The following is a 23202-nucleotide window of genomic DNA, read 5'->3' as shown; positions in this document are numbered from 1 at the left end:
TTTTTCCTTTCCTTTCTTTTTTCCTTCCTTCCTTCCGTCTTTCTTTTTCTTCCTTCTTTCTTTCTTTCTTTCTGTCTCTCTTTCTCTCTTTCTTTCTTCCTTCCTTCCTTTCTTTCTTCCTTCCTTCCTTCCTTCCTTCCTTCCTTCCTTCCTTCCTTCCTTCCTTCCTTCCTTCCTTCCTTCCTTCCTTCCTTCCTTCCTTCCTTTCTTTCTTTCTTTCTTTCTTTCTTTCTTTCTTTCTTTCTTTCTTTCTTTCTTTCTTTCTTTCCCTTCCTTCCTTCCTTCCTTCCTTCCTTCTTTCTTTCTTTCTTTCTTTCTTTCTTTCTTTCTTTCTTTCTTTCTTCTTTCTTTCTCCTTTTCTTTCTTTCTTTTTCTTTCCTTCTTTCTTCTTCTTTCTTATATTTCCTACCATACCTTGCAGTGCGCAGGGCTTATTCTTGATTCTGTGCTCAAGGATCACTTCTGGTGGGGCTCAGAGGATCATATAAGGATCTGGAGATCAAACCCAGATTGAAGATAGGCAAAGCAATTTCACCTTACCTTACCTTACCCACTGTGCTACTTTTCCAGCCCATGACCAGGAGCTATTCTGAACATTGAGGATAGGTCAATGAGCAAAACAAAGGAACAAACAAAAAGCTAACAAGAAAACAAGTGATGCTTATATCATTGTTAGGACAGATTATACTAGAAACTCCAGTAAACCAAATATCAGGTTAGAGAGTAAGTGCAAAGAAAACGAGGAGGGTAAAAGGAGGGAGTGTGCAGGGCAGGGAATGGTGGCAAGAAGAAAATGCAATTTGGAATGAGGTAATCAGACCTGCAGGTATGGGTTACTGATAATCCTAATACAATCTATAGAAAGTGGGTCAGGAAATAGTATAGTGGGTAAGGAGCTTGTCAGGGTCCTTTGAGCCTGGCCAGGAATGATCTGAGAGCAGAGTCAGGAATAAGCTATGAATGTACACTGTTAGATATGATCCCCAAACCCCAAGTAAACAAAAAAATTATAGTAAGATGTCAGGTTACCTACCACTCTTATCTTCAGGTCCTGTTTTAGAATATTCCCAGCAAAAAAAAAAAAGCTCAGAAGAAAAGGTTAAGCAATAACAATCAGTAAAGAGCTAATTAAATTACAACCTGAGTGATAGCATAGAGGTAGGGTGTTTGCCTCGCATGTGGCTGACCTGGGACAGACCCAAGTTCAATTCCCAGCATCCCATATAGTCCCGTGAGCCTGCCAGAAACAATTTTTGAGCACAGAGCCAGGAGTTTGAGGACAATATTGGGAAATAATAAAATAGAATATTTTACATATCCACACCTCTTTGGGAAGTGGGTGTGCCAAGGGGTATGATGTTTGGTGATCATAGCATTCTGAGAGTGGTATCTGACATGCTCTGGTCAAGAGTAAAGGTTGATTTCTCAGCTGGTAGCTATTACTTAGATACTTATCCACTTAGCCATTAACCTTTTTCTACATCAAACTTGAGGAAAGGACATACTATTGGCTATCCCAGAAACAATAAAAAAACATAAGATCTATAATTGTGAACTTAAAAAAAAAACATTCTTAGAATTCTTTCCTATTGTATTTGGTTTTTATTGGCATCTGTGGAACAGAAGAAAGGCAAAGGGGGCAAGTCAGAACAATTTAGGGCTCTTAAATGTTTAGCCTGGGGCAAATTAGAAAGGGAATATCAAGTTCTATCATTTATAAAATGGGAATAATAGGTTTCTATTATGACAGTTAAATGAGAACTTATGTTTAAAAAATTTTTTAAACCTTCAAAGTGGCATATATTCCCTAGGCATACTAATAATGCTGCATTAAGCAGTTTGTAGGAGGTAAGGATTATAGTTATGAAATATACCATTTAAGTTTTACTAATCAGAGTTAAGATGGTATAAAGTGCAGCATTTTTTTTTTTATTTTTTGAGGGGGGTCACACCCAGCAACTCTCAGGGGTTACTCCTGGCTCTATGCTCAGAAATTGCCCCTGGCAGGCACAGGGGACCATATGGAATGCTGGGATTTGAACCACTGTCCTTCTGCATGAAAGGCAAATGCCTTACCTCCATGCTATCTCTCCAGCCCAGCATTTTCTTTTTCTCTTTACAAACTGCTTTAAATCTTTATTATAGCCTGCGTTCATATAGCTCCAGGAAAGAAATCTAAGGCTGCACACCTTTTCCATGGCATGTTAGAGCAGGAGACAGACAGCCTTCCTGAATCTGAAAAGTAGCGTAGAAATATTTTATTTTCTTACTTGAATGCTGAGTGACCCTGATCCAAAAGGTTGAGTATCCAAAATAACTGGCTATTTTCTCCAAATTGCCAGCGAGGGAGAGTGTTTCTTAAATGATTCTTGTCAGCAAGAAAGATGATCTCAAGAATGAACAAAAATAGCCTCCGTTCAACAGCTGTGATATCCACAGTTTATAAGATGATATCAAACTTCGTGTCAAGGCAGGGTGGCCAGTATGTTTGCCCTTTGTATGTTTACCAATCCTCAGAAAACACTGTTGCTATGATCTGTTCATTCTGGTTGACATTTTTTTTCGTGGGCAAAATAATTTTTTTACAAATCTTTTACAGTTGTATTTAAGGTACATAGTGACAGTGAATTAGGGCAATTCCCATCACCAGTGTTGACCTCCCTTCCCAACTGTTCCCACCATGCCTCCCATATCTCCACCTTTAGCCCCATGGACTGTTAGTGTAACAGGTCCCTTTTGTGTTTAGATTGTTGTAGCTTGGGTCTCTTGATTCTGGTGTTGTTGACTTTAGGTTGGGTATTTAAGTTTGACCATTTTTATTTCTACCCAATGCTCCTGAGACAGCTTGGCTGTTTTACTACAGCCCCCGAAGCCCATCCAATTTTTTTTCCCTCAGTTTGTAGGAGGACATAGAAATATGAGGCATGTTCTATGTTTGTTTATGATTCATGTTCTATGGTTGTTAAAAAATAAAAAAATAAAAGCTGGCAGAGCCCCTGTGATTCCGATAAACTGATAAGCGACTTCCCATTCGATGAACAGAATCCGATATTCATGTGCTACCCAATGTTAAAAATATCACAAAGGGATTCTGCATGGAGCGCTGCACAGAGTGAGCTGCCAGTGTGAGGCCCTGAGTTCCACACCCAGCACAGGGTAATAAAAAAAAAAGTTAAAAAATCGTAAAACATGTATCCATTGATGCCACCCATCTTTGAGACGAATAACGTTTAAGCATTGAAAGACAGGCAAGGGAACAGGACAATATAGAGAGCAGAAAGGCAAGAGGAAAGGTGGAGAGGAAAAAAAAAAGATCCTCTGCCTGGGAGTCAGGCTTTAAGTTTCCTGTTAGCATTTCTCCCCACCCTTTCGAGCTTCTTCCCTGTAAGTCATTCTAAGAGCGTTGCCTTGGCCTCTGCTCCTCTCTCGGTCCCTCCTTTAATCCTTTAAACACCAGACTAGAATTTTCTACGCCTCCTTGCATTCATTCCCTCTCCAGCTTCCTTTAGCCAGGTCCCCTCTGTGCTTGCAGTAGCTCTTGCAGCCACAAAACCCTGCATGCACTGGAGAGTTAAAAAGCAGCGGGGCTTGATCCTGCCAGCCGGAGCGAGCAGGCAAGGAAACCGGGGTGCAGCCGAGCTAGGGAAGGAGAAACCGGGGTGCACCCGATCTTGAGAGAGGGAGGGGGTGCAGCAAGAAAGGGCCTGGGGAACCCCCAGACTCCAGGATAGTGGCCTCCACTCCTCTGCACCCACGGGGGCCTGTGCCAGCAGTCCCCCCCGCGCCTTTCCTGCAGAGGCCCCTCCAGATCCTTGCACCCCAAGATTTCCCGCATAATCGGTTGAACGGGGGGCTCCCGGATCACACCCCACACCCCACACCCTCGCTTCTGCTTCTTCCCAGCACACCTGTCGCTTGGAGGGTCTCCCCACCCGCAGCCCAGCCGGCCCCCTGCAAACCCGCTACGTTCGATCCGCCCGCGCGCCCGCCCGCCCGCCCGTGCCACCGCCCTCGCCCACGCCCCCGGGCCCGCTGCACTGTGGGTAAGTGGCAGCGGCAGGCTCGGGTGGCATCAGCGGCTCCGGTGGCATCGGCCGCACTCGACTCGCGAGCCCGCGGCGGGCAGGCGGGCGGGCGGGCGGCAGCAGCAGCGATGGCCGAGAAACAGCAGAAGCACGACGGGCGAGTGAAGATCGGCCACTACGTGCTGGGCGACACGCTGGGCGTCGGCACCTTCGGCAAAGTCAAGAGTTGAGTGCCCGGAGATCATGGGGTGGGCGAGGGGCGGCGTGCAGGGCAGGGCAGCAGGTGGAACAGCCCGGGGGTGGCAGGCAGGGTTGGTTGGCAAGGGTGGGGTGGAGGGTTTCTTGGAGCCTCAGGTTCTCCTCCTGTCCGGGGATCGGTCACGAGTCTGGTGGTACCGGGCCCTCCTGGACCACCCCCTGTTTGCCACCCCCTGGCACTGGGAGTGGCACAGTGACAGATGGCCCAGTGGCACCCAGCCTGGATGGCCCCCCTCTCGGGCACAGCCCACTACTTTGCTGCAGGTGCTGTCTGTGCTCCTTTCCCCATGGCAGGCTTGCAAAAGCGGGGTCCCGCAGCCTTGAGGTGTTCCCAAGGTCACGTAGAAAAGGGGCAGCACCCAGGTGATGAAGTCTATCTAACGTGTCTGCGGAGATGGGACTGACAGTTTGTGGGGATCCCCCCAGTTGGGGAACCAGATGCAGGGTCAGATCCACACCTGTGCTGGCTACAGGCGGTGGAGTGTGCTGGGTGGTTCTGGAAGGCTCTGGGATTGGGAGGGGAGCACAAAGGTTGCCTTAGTGTCCCCCTCGGGGGTCAAAGGGCGCAGGCAAGGGGGCCCATCTGAGCCAGAGGGAGGTCACTGTGTTGGAATTCTGCTTTAGAGGGGGCCTGGGTCTGGGTTGGGGTCAGGGGTCGGGGTCGGGGTCGGGGTGAGGGAGATGACTGGCTGCTTGGGGAATATTTTAGTTCGCACTAGCTAAGGAGTGGACTTTTCTTTTTGTTGTTGTTCCTGAGTCACATGGGATTTAATTCATTTGTCCTCTGCAGAGTTAGAGGCAGGCAGTTTTAAAAATGTAAAACTGTGCTTGGATGGTCGCAAATGCAGAATTAAAAGTTAAAATTGCTCCTTCCTCACCCTCTTTTGCTGTAAAAAAACGTAAGGTGACTAGATCAAACATTTTATTTCAAGGCCATGTATTTCCTTATACAATAATATTTTAGCCTCAAGACTTTATTTTGCTTTAATTGGGAAGGTTGGTTCTGGGGCCACATCGCTGGTACTCAGAGCTTGACTCTTGGCTCACCCCTGGGGCACCATATGCAGTGCTGGGCATTAAACAGGGGCCCGTTGTGTGCAAGGCAAGCACCTTCACCCCTATATTATACTATCTCTCCACCCCTTACAAGTCAAGACTTGAGAAATGGTAGGAGAAATTCATTGTTCATCAGGTGGCAAAGATCAGTGGCTCTCTTCCAGTTATCTTGCTTGTACTCAGAACCCATTTATTAAGCGTCTATAGTATGCTTGGTGGTGAAGGATGATGTATTGCAAGAAATAAAGTTGTATTAAAAATTCCCCTTTGTGGAATGACTATTCCAGGTATGACAGCCTAATATTTTATATTAGATGCATAAAATATAAATACATTGCTTATAAATATCACAGCATATTTATAATTTGTTACATGAAACCCTAAAATATATAATATGTATTCGATATTTAATACTGCTGAGAAAATAAAATCAGAGAAGAGAGGAGGTGGATCACTTTCAGAGAAGTGATCTGGCATGTCCTTACAGACAAACTGGTATTTGTATAAAGGCCAAAAAAATTGGGCAGGTACAGGCTTAAGGCTCATGCTGACACTTGGTTTCATGCCCACCAAAAGTGACACCTGAGCACAAAGCCCGGCATAACCCCCACACTGCTGAATGTGGCCCTTGCCAAAAACTAAACAAAACAAAAGTTTATAAAATTCTTTGTAATCTGACAACAAGGGCAGTGAATGCTTGGATTCCTTTTAACAGACCTCATACATAAAAGTGTCTCAATGAATATTGGGAGTTGAGGGACAAAGAGATTGGATTGATGCCTGTAATATCACTTGTTATGAAATAACTTTTCTGTGAACTATTGTCTAAGGAGATTATAGTTACTTAAGTCTGCCTTTTGTCGTCTGGGCATGTACACACTCAGAATTATATAATGTAGTCCTATGTCTCTTTAAATTTAGTGTTTCATTTTCTTGAAAAGTCTACCATTTTCCAAGTGTTGATTGAAACATCCATTGAATCAGTCAGCCCTTCTGTTAAAAGACAAATTAAATCTCTCTTGCTTATATTCTTGAAGGCTTCCAGACAGTAGCTTTTAAATAGAACAACAGAATGTACTTTTAGTTTTAAGAAATTCTTTTCCTAGAGAATCCCTGTCCAGTGAACAAACAATCAGAAGGGGCTCCTAACAAGAAATTTTGTGAAGTTAATATTTTTCCAAATGAGCACAGTTGGTTTTTAGTAAAACTTAGAGAAGGTCTACAGTCTTAAGGGACCCATTATTTAATTCTTCAAGGGCATATGTATCCAAAAATAAATAAATAAAAGCTTTATTGAGGCATCTATTCCATATTATAAAATCACCCATTTCAAGTATACAATAATTTTTAGTAGCTTTGCCAAGTAGTGCATTTGTCATCAATTTTATAACATTTCAGCACTATAAAAGATTCCCTCGTGCCCAGTCACAGTTAATGCTTATTTAAGTCCCACCCTCATTCCCAGGAACCACAATTCTGATTTTCTGCATAAATGTGCTTTTTCTGAACACTTATAAATAGACTCATTTATTCAATATGGATTGACCTGTGTTTGGCTTCCTTAATGATTTTTTGAGGTTCATGTACAACATCGTATATGTCACTATTTCTTTTGACTGAATAGTATTTTACTGCTTGTATGTGCCCCTTTCTCTCTAGACCTTCACAGTTGACATACTTTCCCTTCTGATGGGGCTGTTACAAATGCAGCATCACACACACTTGCAGGCGAGGCTTATGTAGTAAACATATGTTTTTTCTATATTTTGAGTAGATATCTTAGAATTGCTAGGTGGCATTGCATTTTAATGATTAGTTTTTCAAGAAACAGCAGAGTGTTAAGTACAGTTGTAAAGGACGCTGGTGATGTCCGATCCCAAGATGTAGAAGTCACTGGTGAGTTTGGATCCCAAGTGAGTAGAGCATTCACAAAGAAGCATGCACCATCCTCTTCCGGAGAGTAAGCCAGTTTATTCTAGATGGGAAATGGATATTTATATTAGGGAGAGTAGAGTGTGGACTCTGTCAGGCCATTAGGTAGGATGTGAGAGGGGATTAAAACAAGGTGTGTGCTTCTGTGTTTAGGGATGACAGAGTAAGGGGCTTAGGAAAAGCAGGGTGTGCGCTCTGGATGTTAAAACAGGTTGTGTGCTTAAGTTACATCTCCCCCCTTTCTGTTAGTTAAACAAGAATTGAGATGGTTTGTTAAGCACACACACACACACACACACACACACACACACACACACACACACACACACGAAGGGCTCAGTAAATTATGCTAGGTTTTCTTCTGCTAGCAGCTAACCCCAGATCTGAGTTTACAGCAAAGTGTTAAAAGTGGCTATTACTTTGCATAGGCGCAGTAAAAGCTGGGATAAAAACTTTTAACCTAGGTTAGATTTAGAGCAGGGTGGCCTTTTCCAGGAAACACCTGGTCAGATATTTCAACTGCAGGCTTCAGGCCAGCCTTTAGTTTGCTTGACCCCGGAGGGTTCTTCTTCTGGGTTCCAGGAAAAGTAAAAGTTCTCTCTTCTTAAACTTCTCTTTGGCAGCTCTCGCTGACAGGCATTGCACTAGAGTTGTATGGGCTCTCACAAGCTTTGGGTCATTGCCAAGACATGGTGAATCATGCCCTAGTTTACAAGTCATTGTCAAGGTGTCATGAAGGATGTTGCAGTATCAAGTCATCGCCAGGATGGTGTGAAGTTTTCCCTTGGTTCCCTCATCACCAGGGTGGCTGGGAAACTACCCTCAGTTTCATTGATGGGAACCAAAGTTTAGGGATGTTGGACAATCTCAGAGCAACTGAACTTGTCAGTATGATAAATATTCAGGGTTAAAGGCCCATCTGCAATATAAAAATGTTAGAATTTCTATTCTTTTTTTTTGGGGGGGGGTGTCATACCTGGCAGCACTCAGGGGTCATTCCTGGCTCCACTCTCAGAAATTGCTCCTGGCAGGCTCGGGGGACCATATGGGATCCTGGGATTCGAACCACTGTCCTTCTGCACACAAGGCAAATGCCTTACCTCCATGCTATCTCTCTGGCCCCAGAGTTTCTATTCTTAATAGACAGGAACTCCTCTGTTTCATAAGATTTTCTCATTTTACTAGGTCCTTGCAAAAAAAAAAAAAAAGGAAATTGCCATAAAATAATATTGGGGCACCAGGGGACTATGGCTAAGTTGTAGTCCACTATCCCAGATTCATAGGTCTAGTAATAACATTGTTCCTCAGTAAATACATATAAAGAAACATACATATTCTCCCTTTTGTCTGCTGAATCAAGTCCAAGGCAATAACATTGTTCCCCAAGAAATCTACATATCCCCCTAGTCTGTTAAGAGCAAGCCCATGGTAGGATGATTCAGGAGGACTACTTCAGTTAACAAGTTAATCTGTTGGCTGAAGCAGTCAGGAGGCAATGGAAGTGTCAATGATTTCCTGCAGCTGCTGGGCAAAGTCACAGGCTGAGATCAGTCCTTGAGCCATTTGAAAAGCCAATTCTGGTCGTGAACGGCAATCCATGGCGAGAGGCTGAAAGGCTTCGGGATGTGTGTGTGTGTGTGTGTGTGTGTGTGTGTGTGTGTGTGTGTGTGTGTGTGTGTGTGTGTTGGTGTTCTAGGGCACAAGGGGTGTTGAACTATAGGGTTAAAGGGATTTAGTAGGGAAAGCAACCATTACGGGATAAGTGAACATATGGAAACAATAGAAAAGGTTTTGCTAAATGGCAGGCAGGGGAGGAGGTAGGTAGAAGAGCTATGTACAACACAGAAATTATGTACAGCACAGATGGAAATTAGGCTAAGGCAAGGATTTTGCATTGCATATGTAACACACCTGGATTTGCTCCTCAATCCCTACCAGTAGTGAGCCCTGAACACATCTGGGTATTGCCCTTCAGATAAAGATAGAAATAAAAAAAATATGGCAGCCTTTAGGTCCACACCAACAATAAAGTTCTTAGATGTTTATGTATGGCCTTGTCAACATTTGTTGTTGACTTTTAGTCATTTTAATGAATGTGAGGTGGCATCTCATTGTGAATTTAAATTAAATTCCATTTTTTGGGGGGCTACACACTGTGATGCTCAGGGACTACTCCTGGCTATGTGCTCAGAAATTGCTCCTGGCAGGCTCTGGGTACCATATGGGATGCCAGGATTCGAACCACCATCTTTCTGCATGTAAGGCAAACACCCTACCTCCATGCTATATCTCCAGCCCCTGGAAAGCTTTTCATTGGGTGATAATTCAGGGTCAAGCCCTGAGTTCTGTCTATCCCTGGTATCCTAGACTTCTCCATTCCAAGTACATCTCTATCTGACTAGCTCTAGCATTGAATCTTCAAGTCAAATTGGCTTAGTATCTATGGGCCCCAGGCTCCTTGAGCATATCTTGGAAGTCTCTCCACCCACCCCAAAAGAAAAGAAAACCTTTTAATGTACTTCTTAATCATTGGTATGTTTTCTTGTGTGAAAATCTCCTCATTAAAATGTTTTGATGACAATGATCAAATCTAGGATCTCATATTTTTGAAACATGTTCTTGGTCACTGAGTTTTACCTTTGGCTCTTAGTTCATATCTTTTATTTTATTTTATTTTATTTTATATTTTTTGTGGTTTTTGGGTCACACCCGGCAGTGCTCAGGGGTTTTTCCTGGCTCTATGCTCAGAAATTGCTCCTGGCAGGCACGGGAAACCATATGGGACGCTGGGATTTGAACTGATGACCTTCTGCATGAAAGATAAACACCTTACCTCCATGCTTTCTCTCCAGCCCCCTTAGTTCATATCTTGATCACTCTGGATTGTTTGCCATCTCACATATTGAGCTATAAGAATTTTTTATAGTGCTCACTTCGACAGCACATATACTAAAATTGGAACGATACAGAGAAGATTAGCATGGCCCCTGTGCAAGGATGACACACAAATTTGTGAAGCGTTCCATATTTTTTAAAAATAAAAGATGAAAATAAAAAGAATTCTTTATAATTTTGGGCTAGAGAAATAGTACAGTGGGTAGGGTGTTTGCCTTTCATGTGGCTGATTGGATTTAATTCCTGGCACTACAATTCCATGAGACCACCATGAGTGTGAGTGTGGCCTAAAAACAAACAAAATTTATTTTTTATAAACTCTAGATAGAAGTCTCTTATTGGATACATAGATGTGTGCATATATGTCTATATACATATACATACATATAGATATAGATATACACACACACACAAAGATTAAACTAGGGATTAAACTAGGGTTCTGGCATATACTTCAGCCCTTTGAGCTACCTAACATGTTCCTACATATTGTATATATTTTCAAATATTTTCTGATTTTTGTTTAGCATTTAATTTTCTTTATGATGTCTCAGTATAAAGGTTTTATATTTTTATTTATTTGTTTATTGTTAATGATAAGTGGTGATAAGCATTTTTTAATGCGCTTCTGGGCCATTCACCTGTCTTCTTTTAAGAAGTTTCTGTTCAGTCCCTCCCAATTTTTTGATAGCATTTTGTGTGTGTGTGTGTGTGTGTGTGAATTTGTTATGTATCCTGAGTATCTGTTATCTGATTTGTTGAATGTGAATATTTTTTCCCAATCTGTTATCTGTCTTTTAGTTTTGGCCTTTGCTTCTTTTTTCATGCAGAAACTCTTTAATTTGATATAGTCCCATTTGTTTATTTTTTATTCTGTTGCATTTGCCAGTGGTATCATTGAAGATGTCTTTGAAGTCCAAATCTTGGAATATTCTGCCTAAATGTACTTTATAGTTTCAGTTGGATAGCAAGGTTGTTGATACACTTCGAGTTAACTTTGTGTAAGGGGTGAGATACGGATCCAACTTAAATTTTTTTACACGTGATTATCTAGTTTTGACAGCACCAGTTGTTTAAGAGGCTATCTTTATTGCATTTCATGTTATTGACTCATTTGTTGAAAATTAACTCCATAACTCTGGAGTATTATCATTGAGTATTAAATTCAGACCCATTGATGAGAAACCCTGTCTTTATTCCAATACCATGTAATTTTGATCACAATACTGTTTTAGCACAGTTTTGTTTTGTTTTGTTTTGGGGTCATACCTGGCAGCGCTCAGGGGTTTTTCCTGGCTCTATGGGCAGAAATAACTCCTGGCAGGCTCAGGGGACCATATGGGATGCTAGGATTCAAACCACCGACTTTCTGCACACAAGGCAAATGCCTTGCCTTCATGCTATCTCTCCAGCCCCCTATAGCACAGTTTTAATTTAGGGAATGAAATACCTCCCAGTTTCTTATTTTTCATTATGGCTATGTCTATTTAAGTCTCTTTTGATTCCATACAAACTTTATTAAGGAATTTTTAAGAATGGTGTCTGAATTTGGATGGGGATTGCATTGAACCTATAAAATAGGATATATTATATCTATATAATAGGGTATATATAGTAGGGTAGTCATTTTAATAGTGTTGATTATTTTAATAAATGAGCATGGAATATTTTCTATTTCCTAAGATATTCATATATTTCTTTCTTAAGTGAATTCAAGTTTTCATGGTATAGATCTCTCACATCTTTTGTTAAATTGATTCCAAAATACTTGATGTTTTTGGATTCTATTTTAAATGGGGGACATTTCCTTGATCATTTTCTCCTCGGATACAGTTCTTTGTTTTGGGACCATACCCATTGTGTTCAGCATTCACTCATAGTTGTGACCTTAGAAATCACTCCTGTTGGGGCACAGGGAACCATATAGGATGTCGGGGTTGAATCTAGGTCAACCGCCTGCATGGCAAGTGCCCTACCCACTCACTGTACTATCGCTTCAACACCAACAGCAAATTTTTTTTCAGGTATTGATTTTGTAGATTTGCTGTATTGCTTTATGTTTCTAAGAGCTACTTTATTGGTGGGTTTTCTAGAGTCTTCTATGTATATAATCAAGTCATCTGCAAATAGTGATAGTTTGATTTCTTCTTTTCCAATCTGAATCACTTTGGTTTGTTTTTCTTTTTTTCTCTTTTTTTGTTTTTTATTTGTTTGTTTTTATTTTTTGTGTGTGTGTGTGTGTCACACCCAGCAGTGTTCAGGTACTACTGGCTTTATGCTCACTCAGAAATCACCCCTGGCAGGCTGATGGAACCATAGGGATGCCGCGATTCAAGCCACCATCCATCTGCATGCAAGGCAAATGCCTACCGCTGTGCTATCTCTCCGGCCCCTGATTTGTTTTTCTTATTGTAGCTAGGCTTTCTAGTGCTATATTGACATCCTTGTCTTGTTTTTGATCTTAGGAGGAATGCTTTCAGATAATGCCCGTGGGCTTGTTAGAAATGGCTGTTACTATTTTGAGGAAGATTTCTTCTATTCCTATTCTTCTATTTTATTGTGAGTTTTTGTTTGTTTGTTTGTTTGTTTTTTATTTTGGACCATACCCAGAGGTTCTCAGGGCTTACTCTGTGCTCAGAAATAGCTCCTGGCAGGCTCTGGGGATCATATGGGAGACTGGGGATCAAACGCAGGACCATCCTGGATCGGCAACATGCAAGGCAAACATCTTGTCGCTGTGCTCTCTCCAGCCCGAGTCTTTTTCTTTTCTTTACTATTGATGGATGTTGGATTTTGTCAAAAGCTTTCTCTGCATTGATTGATATAATCATATGATTCTTTGCTTTTATTAATGTTTATTATGCCAATTGAGTTGCATATGTTGAGTCATCCTTGGGATGAATCCCACTTAATTGGAGTGTATGTTGCTTTTTTTCTTTTTGATATATTTTTGGATTCAGTTTGTTAACTTTGTTAAGCATTTTTAGCATATATATCCATATATCAGGTAAATTGGTTGAAAATTTTCTTTTCTGGAAGTGTCTTTGTCAGCTTTGGATATTAGTGTATTGTTAGGTTTATAGAAGTGTTGGGAAGGATTCCTGTGTCTTCGATATTGCCACAGGAGAGGCAAAGTTGGGGTGATCCTTGAGTGCAAAATCAGTAATAAGCCTTGAACATTGGGGGGGGGGTGACCCAAGAAACTAAAACAAAACAAAACAAAAAAAAAAAAGATTCCTCTAGGGCAGGGCCACAAAATGTTGTACGGAGGGCCGTTTGCGGCCTGCGGGCTGCGAGTTTGAGACCCCTGGCTTAAGGAGTAAAGAGAATAAATCTTCTCTAAAGGTTTGATTGAACTCATCAGGATCCCATCTGTATCAGGAATATTTTGGGGGTAGATTCCTTTATTTAAAAGCATTTTTATAACTCTGCATAATATAGTTGTTTCAGGTAGGTATTCACATCCCAACACCAATCCCATTCCCTCTACCATTGTTCCAGTTTCCTACCCACCTCCCATGCCTGCCCTCTTGGTAACACAAAATAATTTGTTTAAGATTTCTTGCGGGCCGGAGAGATAGCATGGAGGTAAGGCATTTGCCTTCATGCAAGAGGTCATCAGTTCGAATCCCGGTGTCCCAAATGGTCCCCCGTGCCTGCCAGGAGCAATTTCTGAGCCTGGAGCCCCTGAGCACTGCCGGGTGTGACCCAAAAAAACACACACAAAAAAAAAAAAAAAAGAAAAAAAAAAGATTTCTTGCTATGACAAAATAGCAAGTGGGATTATTGAAAACTAGTTCAATAAAAGAAACTGTGTGAAAATTGTTATATTTCATAATAGGCTTATTAAAGTAATTTTCTGAGGGTTTACTGAAGTTTTTGTTGCTGGTTGAGCTTTTTGTGTTATTATTTCTATTTATTGACTGTAATTGGTTTCTCTGTTGCTTTCCCATCTAATTTACTATGCTCCCACTGGGCTTTCAGTATTTTCAATATTTTTAAAATTCAGTATTATGTCACGCAGTCATGTATACAACCGCTCAGTCAGGATCTGTAGAACTGGGATGATTCTTGGCGCATTTTCCCCTCTCCGGGGCCCCAGAGTTTTCAGCCTGAAGACTAGTGTACCCTTGAGATGCATTGGCTTGGCTTTGCATCACTTGAGATTAGTTCTGAAGCTGTGAAGCTGGACCCTTGTTTACATGGTGGAAACTGTGGGGTTTGGGTGTGGCTTCTGAAAATAAGGTTGGGGGTTTCTGAAACCCACAGAGTTTTCAGCTTCCAAACTGGTGTATCTGAGAGTATCATTGCCTTAGCATATTTGCAGAAGTTAGTTGTGAAGCAGTGAAGTCAGATTGTTTATATGGCTTTGGTTGTGGGGTGTGGGTGCAACTGCAAGGCCTTCAGCAGTGCAGGGATGTGGCTTGCCTCCTCCTAATAGTATGTCAGAGTTTTTAGTGTGAAGACCACTGTATACTGTGCATTGAATTGACTTGGCTTGACATCTCTTCCAAGACTAGTCATGAAGCTGTGAAGCTGGACCATTGTTTACCTAGGATAGATTCTTTTTTTATTTTTATTTTTTTTGGTTACTGGGTCACACCCTGCGGCACTCAAAAATTGCTCCTGGCAGGCTTGTGAAACCATATGGGATGCCAGGAATCAAACTCAGGTCTGTCCTAGGTCAGCAGCATGCAAGGCAAATGCCTACCACTGTGCTATTTCTCCAGACCCTTACTTTGGATAGATTCTTAGTTACTCTTTCAATTTCCCTACTTATGATTGGCTCATTGAAATTTTCTACCTTCTTCTTGTTCAGCTATTGGAGATAACATGACCCTAAGAATCTATTCATTTCTTCCAAGTCCTCCAGTTTAAGTGCATAAAATTGTTCATAATAACCTCTCATATTTTGAATTTCTGAAGGATTTGTTCTAATTTCTCCCCTTTTGTTTGGACCTTCTCTCTTTTTTTTTCTTTGTGAGCCTAGCTAAAGGTTTATCTTCCTTGTGCTTTCCTATTTTCATTGGTTCTTTGAATTGTTTTTTTTTTTTTTTTTTTTTGGTTTCTATATTCCTAATTTCTACTGTAGTTTTTACTATTTCCTTCCTTCTACTTTTTGGTTTCTTTTCTTTCTTCTCTAGATTTTTGAGATGTGTGTTTAGGTTGTGGCTTTCTCTTCTTTCTTAATGTCTCCCCTGCTATGAATTTCTTACTTAATATAGCATTTACTGTGTCCTATAGATTTGGATATCTCGTATCTTCATTTTCATTAGTTTCAAGGAAGATTTTAATTTCTTCCTTGATTTTCTCTTCGTTTTTTAGTATTTTGGTTTAGTGTTTTGTTCAGCTTCCAAGTGTTAGGAATATTTCCCATAGTCTTTTTGTGGTTAACTTTTTCTTTCATGGCATTGTTGTCTGAAATGATATATCTTTATTTATTTATTTATTTATTTATTTATTTATTTATTTTACCTATTTCTATATATGTCAACTGACGTTTGTTTGAGTTTTATCCTAGTATGTAGTCTATTCTGAGAATATTCTATGTGCACTAGAGAATGTGTATTTGGCTTTTGGGGAATGGAGAGCCCTGGATATGTTCAGTAAGCCCAGTTTTCTTCCTCATTTAGAGCTTTTGTTTCCTTATTGATATTCTGCCTGGCTGATCTGACTAATGGTGAAAGTTGAGTGTTGAAATTTCTCACTACTATTGTGCATTCATCAATGTGTTTTTTGTAGTTTGTGAGCAGAAGCTTTCTAAAATGCTTTCATTTGGTGCATAAATATTGATCATAGTTTACTACTTAAACTAAACTAGGTTTTTATTTCTTGTCTGCCGTTGGCTTGTATGATTGTTTAACATCCTTTTACTCGGAATCTGTATTTATCCTAGGTACTTAGGTGTGTTTTCTGATTTTCTATTCTGGTCTTTTTATCTATTCTATGCCTTTTTGTAGGAGAGTTTTTAGATGATTGAAATTGAGAAAAAAATGTGACTGTATTGCCATTTCTGTATGTGTGTTTTGTTTATGTATGAATCAAGTTGTTTTTGCAAGTGTCTGCTTTTTATAAGTGGCCTTTCAGTGAGTCTTGCAGGATTGTGTTAGTTGTCACAAATGCTGCCAAATCTTGTTTGTATGAAAAGGATCTTATCCCTCTCTCAAGTCTACACGAAAGCTTTTCACAGTAATTGACTCTTAGGTTGAAAGTATTTTCATTCAGTTTTTTTGAATATGCCATTCCACTCTTTTCCTGTTTGATATCATAAAAAAGGTCTGTTGTGATTCTTGTTGTTTCCTTTCTCTGCGCTGCTTTAAGTAGTCTGTCTCTTATTTATACCATTTGGATTACTGTGCATTTTTTTGTATTGTTTAAGTATGTTTTGTTTGGTATTCTTTGGGTCTCTTGAATATGTACAGAGGCCTCTCTCCAGAGTCCTGGGAAGTTTTTAGGTATTACTTCTTGTACTGTATTCTTCCCCTTTTTCTTTGTTCTCTCATTTGTTATTCCTATAATTCAGAAGTTATTCTCCTTGCCATTATATCCATTTAGAATCTTAACTCGCTCAAGAATTGTTTCTTAAGTATTCAAATTAACTTTTTATGATTGCAGCTCTTCCATTTAATTTTATGACCGACTTTGTATTAATTTTTAAAAAGCAGAGAAGTTAACTTTTGGACTATGGATATCAGATTCTTTTAGCACACTTCGTGGATATCACTTGCAGTTTAATTGTCTAGACTTAGGATTTATAAAACAACAGTAGATGCTTTAGTTGTATATGTCTGTAAGAGAATGGAGCCAGAACAGTGAGAAACATCAGTAGGTATTTAGATATGGTAAACATCAGGACTTCTCTATTTACTAATGTGCTATTTATAATTGCTTTTGGGTTTTGGGGCCACACCAAGCTGTGCCCTCAAGCTGTACCATACTTCGAGCTACTCCTAGCAATTTTCTAGTGCTGCAAGGACTATGTGGCACTGAGGATGGAGCTCAGGTCTCCCAAAAGAGAAGCTTGTGTAAGTCCATTCAGTTCTTTCTCTGCCCCAGCCTATAGGTTATAAGTTATAGCTTATAGGTTTTGCGATTTTAACATTAATTTTCGAACAATCAAAATTGGGGGTACTATAAGCAAATTGAAATAGTATAGTTTTAATTTAAATGCACTATTTTTATTATTTAAATTATGGGAAAGTTCTGTATGTTGATAAATAGTTAAAAGTCATCTAAAAATAGGGGCTGGAGCAGTGGCGCAGCAGTAAGGCATTTGCCTTGCATGCGCTGACCTAGGATGGGCCGTGGTTTGATCCCTGAGCATCTCATATGGTCCCCCAATCCAGGAGCGATTTCTGAGCGCATAGCCAGGAGTAACCCCTGAGCATCAGTCACCAGGTGTGGCTCAAAAATAAACAAACAAAAAGTCATCTGAAAATATTGTAAATTGAATTTTCTCCTTTACTCTATGGCATTGTTAGATAACTAGAGAAATGCTGAGAAGTAGGCAAACAACATGTGGGCTGACAGTTTGAAAGTAATGCCTTTTATCTACTTGAATTTTGTTCTTTGTTGTTTGCTTCAATTCCTCTCTTCCCAGGGTAGGGCAGAATTGCACTTTCAGAATTCCTTTATTATCCAAATAGTGGAGGTGAGAGAAATTTCAGAACAGAACAGATCTGGTTTCCTAACACAAAGACCATTTGAAGAGAAAGTATGTAATGCTAATTGTTTGAAATGAAGTCTGCATTTCAAGGAGAAGACTGATAAATTTGGTTTATCTAATGATTGCTCTTTGTTAGACTTGCAAACCAAAGGCTATTTTACCATTATACTCACCTTTTCTAGCCAGTAAGTCTCATGGAGAATTTGCTTTTGCTGTTTTTCAAATAGTTACTTGCAGTGGCTTTAAGAGTTGGCTTACAAGAAGTTAAGTAATAGTTTACTAATTCCTGACTTACTTTTGAGATAACAGGAAAGATAAATGAAAAACTTATTAAAATTTTAAACAGGCAGTGCCACCACATTTGAAATGCAAATACCAAAAGCCACATGATAAACTTAGTTGAAATCAATTATGAAACCCTTTGGTGTGCCTGAGAGTTGTGCAGGTGGTACTTTTAGTCCTAAGTCTGGAGGTTTTAACTCTGGGGACAGTGTTCGAAGTGTTTAGCCTTTTGCTTTTATTTTCCTAAGATATTAAATTAGACTATATAATCTGTCTTTTATACATTTTTTGTTGTTTTTTTTTTCCTTTATACTTTATCATTAAAATACTCTGGTTAACAAATCAGTGTGTAAACAATCAAGTCAGCTTTTGCACTCAAGTTTTACACGTATGTTTCCCTTTTCTTTTGTTTACATGTTTGCTCTAGCTTTTTTTCCTTTGGTGACACAAATTTAATACACACTCGAAAATATTCATATTTTTAAAAATCAATACTTTAAAAGATTGTATTACCTTTATGTACTTTTATTACTTAAACCCAATTATTAATTGACCACGAGAATAATCAGTATTTGGTCCTATGATATGTTTATTTGATGAGGGAAGAGAACGCCTTTACTATCTTGTTTTGTTGATTTCCCCATCCCATGTTCTTTTCTGTCTTTCTTCTTTCTTTCTTTCTTTCTTTCTTTCTTTCTTTCTTTCTTTCTTTCTTTCTTTCTTTCTTTCTTTCTTTCTTTCTTTCTTTCTTTCTTTCTTTCTTTCTTTCTTTCTTTCTTTCTTTTCTTTCTTTCTTTCTTTCTTCTCTTCTTTCTTTCTTTCTTTCTTTTCTTTTTTTTTTTTTTTTTTTTTTTTTTTTTTTTTGGGCCACACCCGGTGACGCTCAGGGGTTACTCCTGGCTATGCGCTCAGAAGTCGCTCCTGGCTTGGGGGACCATATGGGACGCCGGGGGATCGAACCGCGGTCCGTCTCCTAGGCTAGCGCAGGTAAGGCAGGCACCTTACCTCGAGCGCCACCGCCCGGCCCCCTTTCTTTTCTTTCTTTCTTCTTCTTTCTTTCTTTCTTTCTTTCTTTCTTTCTTTCTTTCTTCTTTTCTTCTTCTTCTTTCTTTCTTTCTTTCTTTCTTTCTTTCTTTCTTCTTTCTTTCTTTCTTTCTTTCTTTCTTTCTTTCTTTCTTTCTTTCTTTCTTTCTTTCTTTCTTTTCTTTCTTTCTTTCTTTCTTCTTTCTTTCTTTCTTTCTTTCTTTCTTTCTTTCTTTCTTTCTTTCTTTCTCTCTCTCTCTCTCTCTCTCTCTTTCTTTCTTTCTTTCTTTCTTTCTTTTCTTTCCTTCCTTCCTTCCTTCCTTCCGTCCTTCCTTCCTTCCTTCCATCCTTCCTTCCTTCCTTCCTTCCTTCCTTCCTTCCTTCCTTCCTTCCTTCCTTCCTTCCTCCCTTCCTTCCTTCCTTCCTTCCTTCCTTCCTTCCTTCCTTCCTTCCTTCCTTCCTCCCTCCCTTTCTTCCTTCCTCCCTCCCTTCCTGCCTCCCTCCCTCCCCCCTCCCTCCCTCCCTCCCTCCCTCCCTCCCTTCCTTCCTTCCTTCCTTCCTTCCTTCCTTCCTTCCTTCCTTCCTTCCTTCCTTCCTTCCTTCCTTCCTTCCTTCCTTCTTTTCTTTTTGTTTTTGGCCACAGCCGGTGGCAGCACTCAGGGGTTACTCCTGGCTATCTGCTCAGAAATAGCTCCTGGCAGGCACAGGGGACCATATGGGATGCCGGGATTTGAACCAACCACCTTAGGTCCTGGGTTGGATGCTTGCAAGGCAAACACCACTGTGCTATTTCTCCGGCCCCTTTTTCTTTTTCTTTTTTCTTTTAAATATTTTTAAAATAATTTCTTGAACCACCATGGTTCATATTTTCTTTCAAATTCCAGAAAGCTCTCCTTCCCTAGACATTGCACACTCACCAGCCTTTCAGTTCGTATAGGCAAGACAGCTAGCAGCATGCATTAGAAACTATCCAAGAGCGCTTGGAGGAGGTAAAAGGAAGAGTGAGCAATAGCTGGCAGATTTTATGTAACTTCATCTAGTCAAAATGAAATCAAAATAATAAAGTCCTCTTTTTTTTTGCAAACTGCAGAAAATGCACATACTGAGCTAAATTTCAGCTCAGCAAACTTTCTTACCAAATTTTTCTCCTAACATAACTAAGTAAATGAGAGGATTTTTGTAGTTCAATCATATCCTAAGATATAATGGCTTTAGTTCTTACTTCAGTTCTGTGGACTTTCTCCTATTTTCAGCTGACAAGCACTTGACTTCTATTTAAAAAAGTCAAAATATTTATTTATCTTGTGATTCACCTTAGCTTTATTTAAAGCATTGAATAACTGCTTTGTAGTAATGATAGTGTTGCACTCTTAATTCTTCTGTGATTTCTGTGATTCCTTGATCATGGCAATTTTGTAGGGAAAGATGTTAATATTTTTGAAGCCAAGCAAATAATTAAATTTAATCAGGGGAATTTAATTTAAGCAGGGAAAATCCTTTAAGAGAGAGTGAGAAGGCAGGTAGCACAAGATCTCCAAAGTGTTGTAAAAATTAGATTATATCTCCTTAGTATGTATATATATATATATAATACATGTATAAATATATTGGATGTAAATATAGATAAAGCATTTTGAGTTATATTGGATATATTTTTATTTAAACCACCAAATATATGCAAATGCAATGTTTATTTTGAAATGTGGAGAACCATTTATTTTTAGTATGGTGTTATTAAGGAAAGAATTTCAGGCAGCATTCTTATCTCTTCTAATAATAGAAATCTTCTTCACCCTATTAAGGAAACAGTATTCTTGCTTCAGCAGTGTCTTGATTTTAACCATATTTACCACTTACAATTTACAATTCTTAGTAATTATTTTTATTTCTGATATTTAATTTTTAAGGCAGTCTTTTATATAATTAAAATTTTGAAATTATTATAGTGACTTTCATTTGTGAATTCCAATGTATCAATTATAAAAAGCTCAGGATATTTTTTTCTCAGAATTACTTTCTTCAAATTATTTTATGTAGTTTATGTACTCTGCAAACACTGTGAGCATTTTCTTCTCATTTAACACCTCAATTTCTAAATTAAAATTTTGGATTATGGCAATGAAAGACATCCTAAAGGAAATAATAAAATTAAAAAATGTAAATATACTAGCATTTTCTTCCTCCATTTTCACTTTGTTTTGTAAATATCATAAGCATTAGCCATGTTTATTATTTTGGTAGGCACAGTTTGTGACATACCTGGAGGTGCTTCGGGCTTATTGGTGAGGCTCAGGGAACCATATGTGGTGCTGGGGACTGATCCTGGGTCAGCAAAATAGATAAGTGCCTTACCTCCTATTCTCTCTCGTTAGCCCTTATTTTAAAATTTTAATATATGTTTGAGCATTATTTGGTACATTGTGATATTTCAACATTGATCAGTTCTCCCAGTATTTTTTTTTTTTGGAGGTGTTTGTTGGGCCACCTCCTGTGGGATCAGGGGTTCCTCCTGGCTCTGTGCTCAAAAATTTCACCTGGCATGTTTGGGGGACCTTATGAGATCAAACCCGAGTCTGTTCTGCATTGGTCACATACAAGGCAAATGTCCTACCACTTTGCTATTGCTCCAGTCCCAGTTCTCCCAGTCTTAATGAAATAATAGAACCTGCACATAATAAGCACTACTGTGTTTAGTCATGTTGGAGTTTAAGCAAAATATTTTTATTAGTGTTAGAAAATGTCAATAGGGGCCGGAGAGATAGCATGGAGGTAAGGCGTTTGCCTCTCATGCAGAAGGTCATCGGTTTGAATCCCGGCGTCCCATATGGTCCCCCCGAGCCTGCCAGGAGCAACTTCTGAGCGTGGAAGCCAGGAGTAACCCCTGAGCACTGCCGGGTGAGACCCCCCCAAAAAAAACCAAAAAAAAAAAAAAAGAATATGTCAATAAATAAAACAATGCATAATTTATTAATTAAAAATAAGGAGGTGGCCCAAGCAATAATACAGTGTATAGGTTGCTTGTCTTGCATGTGGCTGGCCTGGATTTGATCCCTGATACATCAGATGGTCCTTTGAGCTCCACCAGGAGAGAACCAGAAGCATAGAACCAGGCATACCACAAGGTATGCTTCAAAACAGGCAAACAATAAAGCAAAAAGTACTCATCACAGAATTTAAGTGATTTTGGTCTCTCATTTGAACTCAGCCACACATCATAAGTCACCTTTCACTTGAATATAAACTCAAATTGCTCAAGGTCTAAAGTTTATTTTATTTTATTTATTTTTCTTATTGATCTATTGATTGATTAATGCTATAAGCCATAAACTAATTTCAATAAGAAACTTGTAGGTAAGAGGGAATGTGCTAGAGAAGGCTTACACTACTGAACAATGATTCCTAAAGAAGTGAGGTGTCATCAGAAAGGGAAATCTCTGCCATTGACTTTTACTGAAATCAAATCACGAGATTTGCTCTTGGAGATGGCACAGCGCTAGATGAGGTGATGAATAGATAAAGGACATAATCAGCATCTAAATTTTTATTGTCACTTTGGATTTCTTGTTGAAAACTAAGAAGAAAAACTGTAATAGGATCAAGTGTCAAATCTAGCTCTCAAAATAAAAATAAAAACAAAATCATAAAAGGGAAGAACATTTGATAGGGGTTCCTTGGCCTTTGGACCACTAGGGATGCGACACCCTGATCTCTGCATAACTTTGGACTCCCTCAAAGATTAACTACTGGGGCCGGGAAGGTGGCGCTAGAGGTAAGGTGTCTGCTTCGCAAGCGCTAGTGTAGGACGGACCGCGGTTCGATCCCCCGGGCGTCCCATATGGTCCCCCCAAGCCAAGAGCGATTTCTGAGTGTATAGCCAGGAGTAACCCCTGAGCGTCAAACGGGTGTGGCCCAAAAACAAAAAACAAATAAACAAACAAAAAAAGATTAACTACTTAGGGACCAGAGTCACAGTCCAACAGTTAGGGCATTTGCATTGCATGTGGCCGACCTGGGTTCCAACCTTGGCATCCCATATTGTTCCCAAAGCACTATCAGGAGTGATTC

The 23202-nt window shown here is 39.7% G+C and overlaps 1 protein-coding gene and 1 non-coding gene across 2 annotated transcripts in view; both read left to right on the top strand.

Annotated features, from left to right (window-relative positions):
* The first annotated feature begins 4092 nt into the window (after positions 1–4092).
* The window catches only part of PRKAA2 (protein kinase AMP-activated catalytic subunit alpha 2), a 65520-nt gene continuing 46410 nt past the window's right edge, over positions 4093–23202 (top strand). The window contains 1 exon segment of the mRNA XM_049774603.1: positions 4093–4250. Within this exon segment, the coding sequence (XP_049630560.1) occupies positions 4154–4250 (97 nt within the window). The 5' untranslated portion in view covers positions 4093–4153.
* On the top strand, positions 10197–10303 carry LOC126012856 (U6 spliceosomal RNA). Its single transcript, XR_007497208.1, has one exon. It is a non-coding gene; the product is annotated as a U6 spliceosomal RNA (small nuclear RNA).

The sequence above is a fragment of the Suncus etruscus genome, chromosome 6 (assembly GCF_024139225.1).
Source record: "Suncus etruscus isolate mSunEtr1 chromosome 6, mSunEtr1.pri.cur, whole genome shotgun sequence".
In the NCBI taxonomy this organism is placed as follows: domain Eukaryota; kingdom Metazoa; phylum Chordata; class Mammalia; order Eulipotyphla; family Soricidae; genus Suncus; species Suncus etruscus.
This window is presented reverse-complemented; position numbering and strand designations above follow the sequence as displayed.